At 45.9% G+C, this 9,908-nt stretch overlaps 1 protein-coding gene across 1 annotated transcript; it reads right to left on the bottom strand.

The window, feature by feature from the left end:
* Positions 1–7,630: 7,630 nt before the first annotated feature.
* On the bottom strand, positions 7,631–9,095 carry LOC115951052 (titin homolog). The gene is made up of 3 exons (XM_031068353.1): positions 8,909–9,095; positions 8,598–8,701; positions 7,631–8,440 (listed from the first exon to the last, which is right to left on the bottom strand). The coding sequence occupies exons 1-3, from the start codon at positions 9,093–9,095 to the stop codon at positions 7,631–7,633; spliced, it is 1,101 nt and encodes a 366-aa protein (XP_030924213.1).
* Between the last annotated feature and the right edge of the window lie 813 nt (positions 9,096–9,908).

Genomic DNA, 9,908 nt, shown 5'->3' with positions numbered 1-9,908 from the left:
GAAATGCTAACGAATGCCTTTAGGTTAATGATTAACAATTTATTTAAATAAAGTTTTTATGAGAAATGAAAAAAAGCAATATATGTTTTAATAGCCTTTTTCATTTCCCATAAAAGTAGTATCAAAATATTCATAAAATGGATTACTAACCATTACCCTAAAAACACTTGTTAGCATGACTCATGTTATATTATCTAATATTTTTTAATTAGATGTAAATTTTGATAAATCCAATTATATTATTGTGGGGGACAATTCGATCAATAAGCCCATTAAGGTCAGGATTGTTGGGCCTGTGGCCCATCCGAGGATGCGTATCCGTCCGAGGAGGCCAAGTCCAGTCATAAGGTAATTATTGAAGGGGGTGATAATCAATATCACGAGGGTGAGGTGCTGTATTCGACCGAGGACGCCATACTCCTCGGCACTGTGCATCCGAGGACGAACAGGGCACGGCCTTATGGCAACCGGGCCTCAGGATCATGTCACCAATACAGATAGTATCACAGACCAAGGGTAAAAGGGAAAAGATAAACAAAATATCTGTAACCACAGCTGCCTCCGCATTAATGACTTCTCAACCAACTCTCTGGCCGCATTAATGTGGAGGTGATACCTGAACAGTAAAGAGGCAGCCTTACAGCTGCCCATAGGAAGTTCTAGAAGGTGTTGGATGGGACAGAAAGAAATCCTCCGAACCCAACCTACACGTGTGCGGTGAGGATGGAAGGCAAAGGGTGGTATATAAATTGAAAAAAGAACATGCAGGAAGGGGGATCGGAACAGAAAAAGAAAAGAGAGAAAAGCACAGACAAAAAGGAGGAGAGTAAAAGGAGAGAAAAAGAATTGTATTGATCATCAAAGAAAACAATTGTTGTATCAACTTTAGACCTTTAATATACGTGAGAGTGAATCTTTTGAAGAGACCACAGTTAACCTAGTTCTTTACACCCACGCTCTACAAATCATATTGTTTGGCCCTTTTTACGTGCGAACCCTACACTGTTACGGTTCGTTGCAAATTGCGTCCTTACAATTGGCTCCGTCTGTGGGGAGAGCTTGTGTTAGCTTATAGAACTTCCGGTACAACGTTTCCAATGGAAGGAGTGGAACCACCTCACCTCGCAGCGGGACCGCATCAGGATGATGTTAATCTGCATCAGGCGGAGTCAAGGGGCTTTCAGCATGGTGGTTCTCGAAGGAGTCCCGAACGGAGAGAAGTCCGGGAGGGGAGTGTACGTACAACTCATACCACCAGGAGCCACTCACGGGAGAAGAGTCACGTCTCCCATGCGAAGCATGATGGGAATCTGCAACGCGAGATTGCAGACTTGAAGAGAGAGTTGCGCCATGCACGGCGGGAACGTTCCCCACCTTGCTCCGAACCATCGTCCGGGGAGTCGGATGGAACTAGTTACAGGCGGAGGTCGAGAACTCCGCAAAGCGAGACTTTCTCCTATGAAGAGGAGCATCGCCATCGACGTAGGCGTAGAAGTCCAACTAGCAGGGGCTTGGGAAACGATGCTATGAACAAAGCCTTGAGTCAAATTTCCAAGTCTCCCTTTACAAGAAGCATAGACGATGCTACCCATCCTCGGCGGTTCCATCAACCTACGTTCTCTCTGTATGATGGCCATTCAGATCCGGTGGAACATGTAAGCTATTACAGCCAGAAGATGGCTATTCACTCCAGGGATGATGCTTTGATGTGCAAGATTTTTCCATCGAGTTTGGGTCCAACGACGATGAGGTGGTTCAATGGTTTAAGGGCCAATTCTGTTGGATCTTTCAAAACACTGACTCGGGCTTTTGGTGCTCGATTTATTACATGCAGCCGGACTCCTCGGCCTTTGGGATCCTTGTTGACTTTGTCTATGTGAGAGCGCGAGACTCTTAAGAGTTACTCGGATAGGTACTGGGAAATGTTCAACGAAATAGAGGGAAAGAATGATCCCGTGGCTATAACCACTTTCAAAACTGGTCTTCCAGCTGATCACGATTTGAGGAAGTCCTTGATGGGTAAACCTGTCACTAGTGTGCGCCAGCTGATGGACAGAATATATAAGTACAGAAGGGTAGAGGAAGATCAACTTCAGGGGAAAGGAAAGGCCAAGATGATCCCTTAGGAGATGAGGGATTTCAGGTCGGATCGTTATAATAACAGCCGACCAAGGAGGGACTTTGTTGGGCAGTCGGGCTCGGCGGACGCCCAGGTTGTTAATGCAGTATTTTGGGAGCCTGTTCAGCAGGTTTTGGAGAAGATAAAGAACGAGTCATTCTTCAAATGGCCGAACAAGATGGCGGGAGAGCCTAGAAAACGTAACCCGAGTTTGTATTGCCATTACCATCAAGATCATGGGCACATGACAGACAACTGCAGGAATTTATGGGACCACTTGGAACAGTTGGTCCGTGAAGGGAAGTTAAAGCATCTCTTACATCACTCCAGTGGAAGGGCGAGCCAAGCAGGTTCCGAGGTGCATGGGGACGCTTCATCAAGGCTCCCCTTGGGTACGATTAATGTTATCTTTGCGGCCCCAGGAAGGACTGGATCTTGCCCCTCCAGAGTGTTGTCGGTATCCCAATCCCCGGCCGAGGATCATTCTCAAGCAGTGAAGAGAGCCAAGAGGCGTGTCCCCTTGATTTTGGGTTTTTTAGATAAGGATCTGGTTGGGATCATACAGGCCCATGAGGATGCTTTGGTGGTGACATTGAGGATTAGCGGGTACGATGTCCGAAGAGTGATGGTTGATCAGGGAAGCGCTGTGGATGTGATGTATCCAGATTTGTACAAAGGGTTGGGCTTGAAACCAGAGGACTTAACAACCTATAATTCCCCTCTAGTAAGTTTTGAGGGAAGGTTGGTCACTCCTATGGGGCTAATCAGGCTGCCGGTACAGTCAGGCACGGATGTGGTGGAGGTGGACTTTATTGTCGTAGATGTTTTTTCTCTGTACACAGCTATTGTGGGCAGACCTTGGCTTCACACCCTTAAAGCGGTTTCGTCCACTCTACATCAGAAGGTGAAGTACCCATCCGGAGACCAAGTGCTGGAGATAGTAGGAAGTCAGGCGGCTGCTCGGCAATGCCTAGTAGCGGCTATACAGCATCGGCCAGAAGCAGAAACCTCGGCTACGGCTGACAATGAGTTATAGCAATTAAAGTCCCCAATATCAGGCTTAGACGTGCCAGCCAATGGGGTAGAGTGTGAAGACCTGGAAAAGGTAGTTGTTGCTGATGATCCAGAAAAATTCTTCCGGGTTGGGGCCAAGTTGCCTTTGCAAGAGAAAGCGAATTTGCTAGAATTCCTCCGAGCCAATGTGGACTTTTTTGCATGGGACCCGTATGAAGCCCCAGGGGTGGACCCGAATTTCATTTGTCACCGACTCAACGTGAACCCTGCCGTTGTCCCTAGGAGGCAACCTCCTCGGCGACCTTCAAAGGAGCATGCCGAGGCAGTTAGAAGCGAAGTTGCCAAGCTCAAACAGGCTGGGGCTATCAAGGAAATTTTTTACCCTCAATGGTTGGCCAATACGGTGGTAGTAAAAAAGAAGACTGGAAAATGGCGGGTGTGCGTGGATTTCACGGATCTTAATAAGGCCTGCCCCAAGGATCCATTTTCTATGCCGAAGATTGACCAGTTGGTGGATGCGACCGTGGGCCACCCTAGGATGAGTTTCTTGGATGCCTTTCAAGGGTATCACCAAATACCGCTGGCCGCCGACGATCAAGAAAAGACTGCTTTCGTGACCCCGATTGGGAACTACCATTACAAGGTGATGCCCTTCGGTTTGAAAAACGCTGGATCTACCTACCAACGCATGATGACAAAAATGTTTGAGCCACAATTGGGCAGAAATATTGAAGTTTATATCGATGATATGGTTGTAAAAAGTAAAGTAGTGTCCGAACATGTGGAGGACCTCACTAGTATCTTCGGGATACTGAGAGAACATAAGTTGCGCTTGAATGCTTCGAAGTGCTCCTTTGGTGTAGGTTCCGGGAAGTTCTTGGGGTACATGGTGACCCATAGAGGAATTGAGGTGAATCTAGACCAGATTAGGGCCATTAACAATTTGCAAGCACCACAGAATCCAAAGGAAGTGCAGAAACTAACTGGGATGACTGCTGCGTTGAACCGGTTCATCTCCAGGTCGACTGAGAGGTGTCGTCCTTTTTTCCACCTGTTACATAAGTGGCAAGGATTCGAATGGACCGTGGAGTGTGCTGAAGCGTTCCAGCAGTTGAAAGATTACTTGTCCAAGCCGCCTATCATGTCTAGCCCTGAGGTGGATGAGGTGTTGTATGTCTATTTGGCGATAGCCCCTCATGCAGTTAGTTTCGTCTTGATACGAGAAGACAATGGCGTCCAAAGGCTAGTTTATTATGTAAGTAAATCCCTCCATGAAGCCGAGGTGAGATATCTGTCATTAGAAAAGGTCATACTGGCGGTGGTCCATGCAACACGTAAACTTCCGCACTATTTTCAAGCTCACACCGTGGTTATTTTGACCCAACTGCCTCTTAAGTCCATACTCAGAAGTGCTGACTACACCGGAAGAATTGCCAAGTGGGGCACGATTCTGGGTGCTTTTGACATCAAATACATGCCCCGCACCTTTGTAAAAGGTCAAGTCCTCGCCGATCTGGTGGCTGAATTCGCTGAGTGCCCTGAGGAAGTTAGTAGGAATCAAGATCACATGGATGAAAAATCGATTGGCCTAATATCCGCACAAGGAGAGTCTTTATGGAAAGTGTACGTGGATGGGGCCGCAAACCAACGGGGAGCAGGATTGGGATTGGTGTTGATATCCCTCGAAGAGGTCATCATTGAGAAGTCGTTAAGACTAGGGTTCTCGGCTACTAACAATGAATCATAATACGAAGTTTTGATAATGGGAATGAGCATGGTCCATAAAATGGGTGGAAAGGCAGTGAAATTATTCTCAGACTCGAAGTTGGTAGTCGGCCAGGTGACTGGAGAGTTGGAGGCCCGAGACCCAAGGATGCAAGGGTATCTGGACCGGGTTAAGCGTATGCGAACGGAGTTCGAGTCTTTCGACGTATTACATATTCCTCGAGGTGAAAATACCCACGTTGATTCCTTGGCAACCCTTGCCACCTCCTCAGTACGAAATTTCCCTCGGGTGATATCGTCGAAGACTTGTGTGCTCCCACCTCACCAGAAAAGGAGGTTTACCAAATCCATCAAGCTAGTCTGTCTCCAAGCTGGATGGATCCCATATTAAAATTCCTTGGAAGTGACATATTGCCCGAAGATAAGGTGGAAGCTGAGAAAATACGAAGGAGAGCTCCTCGGTACTGGTTATTTGAGGATAAAAAGTTATACAGACGGTCCTTCTCTGGGCCATACTTGCTCTGTGTGCCTCCTAAGACCGCAGAGTCAATCCTGGAAGAATTGCATGAGGGCATTTGTGGAAGCCATACAGGAGGAAGGTCTCTATCATGCCGAGCCCTCACACAAGGTTATTGGTGGCCAAACATGCGGAAGGAAGCGCAGGAATACGTTAAGAAATGCGATCAGTGTCAGAGATATGCTCTGAATATCCATCAATCGGGAGGAGTTCTTAACCCTCTCTCTAGCCCTTGGCCTTTTGCGCAATGGGGGCTAGACATTGTCGGCCCTTTTCCTAAAGCCATAGGAAACAAGAAGTACCTGTTGGTCGGCACAGACTACTTCACTAAATGGGTTGAAGCTGAGCCCTTGGCGAACATCAGGGACGTAGATGTGAAGAGGTTTGTCTGGAGGAACATTGTTACACGATTTGGAATTCCCCGAACTCTTGTCTCAGATAACGGACTCTAATTCGATAGTAATGCCTTTAGGGAATATTGTTCAGAACTGGGAATAAGAAATAGATATTCCACTCCAGCTTATCCACAAGGCAATGGGCAGGCTGAAGCTGTTAACAAAGTAATAGTCAATGGGCTTAAGAAGAGACTGGATGACGCGAAAGGAAAATGGGTGGAAGAATTGCCACATGTGCTTTGGACGTATTGAACAACACCCCGACGTTCGACGGGGGAAACTCCTTTCTCCATGACCTATGGGGCCGAGGCCGTCATTCCCCTGGAAACTGGATTCCCAATGTTAAGGACCAGTACATTCTCTTCGGGTAATAATGATGCGATGTTGGAGAAAAGTTTAGACCTGATTGAAGAACGAAGGGAGAGTGCGATGGTTCGACTAGCTTACTACCAACATAAACTCAAGCAGGGCTACGATAGTAATGTGAGGATGAGGCTGTTAACCATAGGAGATCTGGTGCTGAGGAAAGTCCTGGGGGCCACTAAGAATCCAAATTGGGGAAAGCTGGGACCTAATTGGGAGGGGCCATATCGGATCACTTCCATAGTAGGAATAGGAGCCTACTATCTAGAGGACCTAGATGAAAAACCTGTACTCCATCCTTGGAATGTAAATAATCTCAAGAGGTATTATTATTAATAAAAGTGTTTCAATTCAAATATTTTCTTTTAACTTACGTCAATTATACATCCTGTACTCCTGCATCCTATAATTTATACTGAAATGTTAAACGGAAACTAAGTTATGCCAGGTCCTCGGATCGCAAACTTAGTGGAAATTAACATCCTATAATTTATACTGAAATGTTAAATAGAAACTAAGTTATGCCAGGTCCTCGGATTGCAAACTTAGTGGAAATTAACATCCTATAATTTATCTTGAAATGTTAAACAGAAACTAAGTTATGCCAGGTCCTCGGATCGCAAACTTAGTGGAAATTAATATCCTATAATTTATACTGAAATGTTAAACAGAAACTAAGTTATGCTAAGTTTTCGGATCGCAAACTTAGTGGAAATTAACATCCTATAATTTATCTTGAAATGTTAAACAGAAACTAAGTTATGCCAGGTCCTCGGATCGCAAACTTAGTGGAAATTAACGTTCTATAATTTATACTGAAATGTTAAACAGAAATTAAGTTATGCCAGGTCCTCGGATCGCAAACTTAGTGGAAATTAACGTCCTATAATTTATACTGAAATGTTAAACAGAAACTAAGTTATGCCAGGTTCTCGGATAGCAAACTTAGTAGAAATTAACGTCCTATGATTTATATTGAATTGTTAAACAGAAACTAAGTTATGCCAGGTTCTCGGATCGCAAACTTAGTGGAAATTAGCATCCTATAATGTATATTGAAATGTTAAACAGAAACTAAGTTACGCCAGGTCGTTGGACCGCAAATTTAGTGGAAATTAACATTCTATAATGTATATTAAAACGTGGAACAAAAGCTAAGTTATGCCAGGTCCTCGGACCGCAAACTTGGTAAAAATTAACCTTCTATGTTGTGTATTGAATTATTGAATGGTAACAGGGTTGTGATAAATCTTCTAATCATAAACTTGACGGGAAATAATGCCCTATAACATTCATTGAGGAGTCAGAGAGAGAGCTTTGGACGCAAGTTGGCGTACAGTGAAGAAGGTGGTTGAAATGAACCCATACAAAATTACAACGACAAAGGGAATGAGTGCAAAGATAACATGGAGCCGTAAGAGCGATAAGAAAATGAGCAAGGAAGTCCTCTACTAAGTGTCTATTTAAAGTTACAAAACAGGTTCTACTTTTTTAATTTCAACCGGATCTGTGGGCTTTGGTTGGCGGGTAGGTCTGCCTCCGAAGTTGCGATTCCATCTTTGGCTTTGGTAATGCCCCCAGTTGGTAGACTGTGGAGTCCAATTCCTGTTGAAAACCCTGGGAGGCCGTCTCTGCCTCCGAAGCGGTGGTGGTCTTGTCTGGGGAAGCTCCTGGAGGGGCCAGTCCCTCTTTAGTTGGTCCCGGTTGGCCGCGAGGAGGAGAATTGCGAGGCAAAACCTCCTCGTTGAGGTTAATAACTGGAGAAAGAGCGTCAGCCTGATGGGGTTGAAGAACTGAGGGGCGTATCGCCTCGGGATAGAATACGTTCTCTGGCCTACGTAGCTTAGATGAGGCTTCAACCCCAGCACGGTTAAGAGCCTCGTTCCAAGTTCTTGCGCAGTAGATGCGGCATACCTCCGGAACCTCGGCTCTCAAAACCTTCTCAGTTTCAGCTATACCAACTTCATAGCCTCTCTGCTCGGCTTCGTTCATTGCCTGTTCGGCGTTGATTTTTGCTTTCTCGGCTTGCTCTTTGAGCTTTTCAGCTCGCTCCCTTAGCTTCTGAGTTTCCTCTAGGTGCTTCTTAAAAGCAAGAGCTTGCTCCTGAGTCTTCTTCAGCTCGGCATTCGCCTCGCGCAGAAGCCTTGCTTGTTCCTCAGCCTGTTTCTGGTAGCATTCTGATGCCGACTCAGCGCTCTTGCGAGCTTCCTCTTCGGCCTGTAGTTTTTTCCTTGTGTCGGCCAAGTCTTGTTCAGATTTGGACAAGGTCTGTACAGCCATTACCCGTCTTTTCCTTTCGCCATCTAGCTGATCGGAGCAAGCATTGAGCATCTCATCTAGCTTGAAAGTATTTTAGATGATTTGTAAAAAAAAAAAGGGGGGGGGTTAACACTATAGTCAATGAAAAGTGCATATTAGTGAGTAACAGTCATAGAAGGAAAAATGATAAAAGATAGTTTCTTACCATTCCCAAATATCGTTTGTTGTCGAGGATGAGTTCATTCTTCCTCATGTTCTTTATCTCGGCCATGTCTTTCGGGAGCAATAAGGTTTCCTCTATGGCTGAGGCTACATGACACCCAATGCCGCCGTTAAAATCCCTTATAGAGGCATCATCTCGCAGGGGCTCCCCACCGTGCATAGGTACTGGCAACCATGGTTGTGGCTCAGGATGTGGGGAATCAGATTTCTCTTGGCCTCGCGGGGCTTGGTGCTTAGTTTTCTGTTGCTTTGCGGCTCGTTGGACATCCTCCTCTCGAGTGGGACGAGACTTACTCGTATCTGCCACCTCCTTGCCCTTCTGTTCTCTACACCTTTTCTGCTCAGCAGCGTTGGGAAGCGCTGGTTGTGGAGATGACTGAGGAGGGTGGCGAGGAGCAGGAGGAGGAGACCTAGCTAGAAGAGATGAAGCCTGGGATGGTATTGTTTTTGCAGGTACATTCTTTCCCGACTGACCTTCCATCAGCTCCAGCAAGCTTTTCTGGGGTTTTCTTTGTATCCCCATCTCGTCAAGGTCTTCCTCGGGGCTTATGGGTTGATCAAAAACCCCGAAATCGTCCGAGGACTCAGATACTGTTATAACGGTTTCCTCGCCTCTTTCCTTTTTCCTTCCCTTTTTTATTCCCTCTTTCCTGAGGGAAGGTGAGGGTGAAGAAGTTCCCGCCGAGACGCTGGCTACGAAAAGAGGCTCTATGCGAGGTGTGTACTGGGGAAGCGAAATACCCTCTGGAACAATGAACCCTTCATAGGCAACACTGATATGGTGAAGCCGAGGATCGCATGCCCTAATCACACACTTCGGCGCCTGAAAAGCAAAAGAAATGGGGGTTTTAGCCGAGAATTAAGTGTGCTGCCCGAAGCTGACCGTCAGCCTCATTCACGTATATTTCAGCCTTCAATAACCTATCTAGGCTCGCCTTATTGACCAACTTGAGATTGGGTTTCGTGTAGTGTCTATCTGTAAAACCGTTGATTCTAGAGTTAAAATTGTAGGAGTCAAAAATAATAAAAAAGGAAAAAGCGAACAAAATGTGTTCACGAACTAAATAGTATAGATCTATGACTACGCGCCCACCTGGTGTTCCCTCCACTGTCAGACAGGGCAAACCATCATGCCATTCCCCAGAGAGAATGAGGAAATCCTCCTTTAGGTTCTTATTTGAGGTGGGGAGGCACTGAATTAGCCTTACTTCAGGGTATCTTGATTTGAGATAATACCCCTGGTCAGCTAAGCGATGAAGGTTGTACACCCAATTCACGTCATGATGGGTTAGCT

Source organism: Quercus lobata, chromosome 1, assembly GCF_001633185.2.
Source record: "Quercus lobata isolate SW786 chromosome 1, ValleyOak3.0 Primary Assembly, whole genome shotgun sequence".
In the NCBI taxonomy this organism is placed as follows: Eukaryota; Viridiplantae; Streptophyta; class Magnoliopsida; order Fagales; family Fagaceae; genus Quercus; species Quercus lobata.
This window is presented reverse-complemented; position numbering and strand designations above follow the sequence as displayed.

Coding starts and splice junctions, on each gene's coding strand:
- LOC115951052 (XM_031068353.1), bottom strand. CDS start 9,095: ATGGAAGGTCAGTCGGGAAAGAATGTACCTGCAAAAACAATACCATCC. Junction 8,702..8,908: donor CAAGGAGGTGGCAGATACGA/GTAAGTCTCGTC, acceptor GGTGTCATGTAG/CCTCAGCCATAGAGGAAACC. Junction 8,441..8,597: donor ACAAACGATATTTGGGAATG/GTAAGAAACTAT, acceptor TGCTCCGATCAG/CTAGATGGCGAAAGGAAAAG.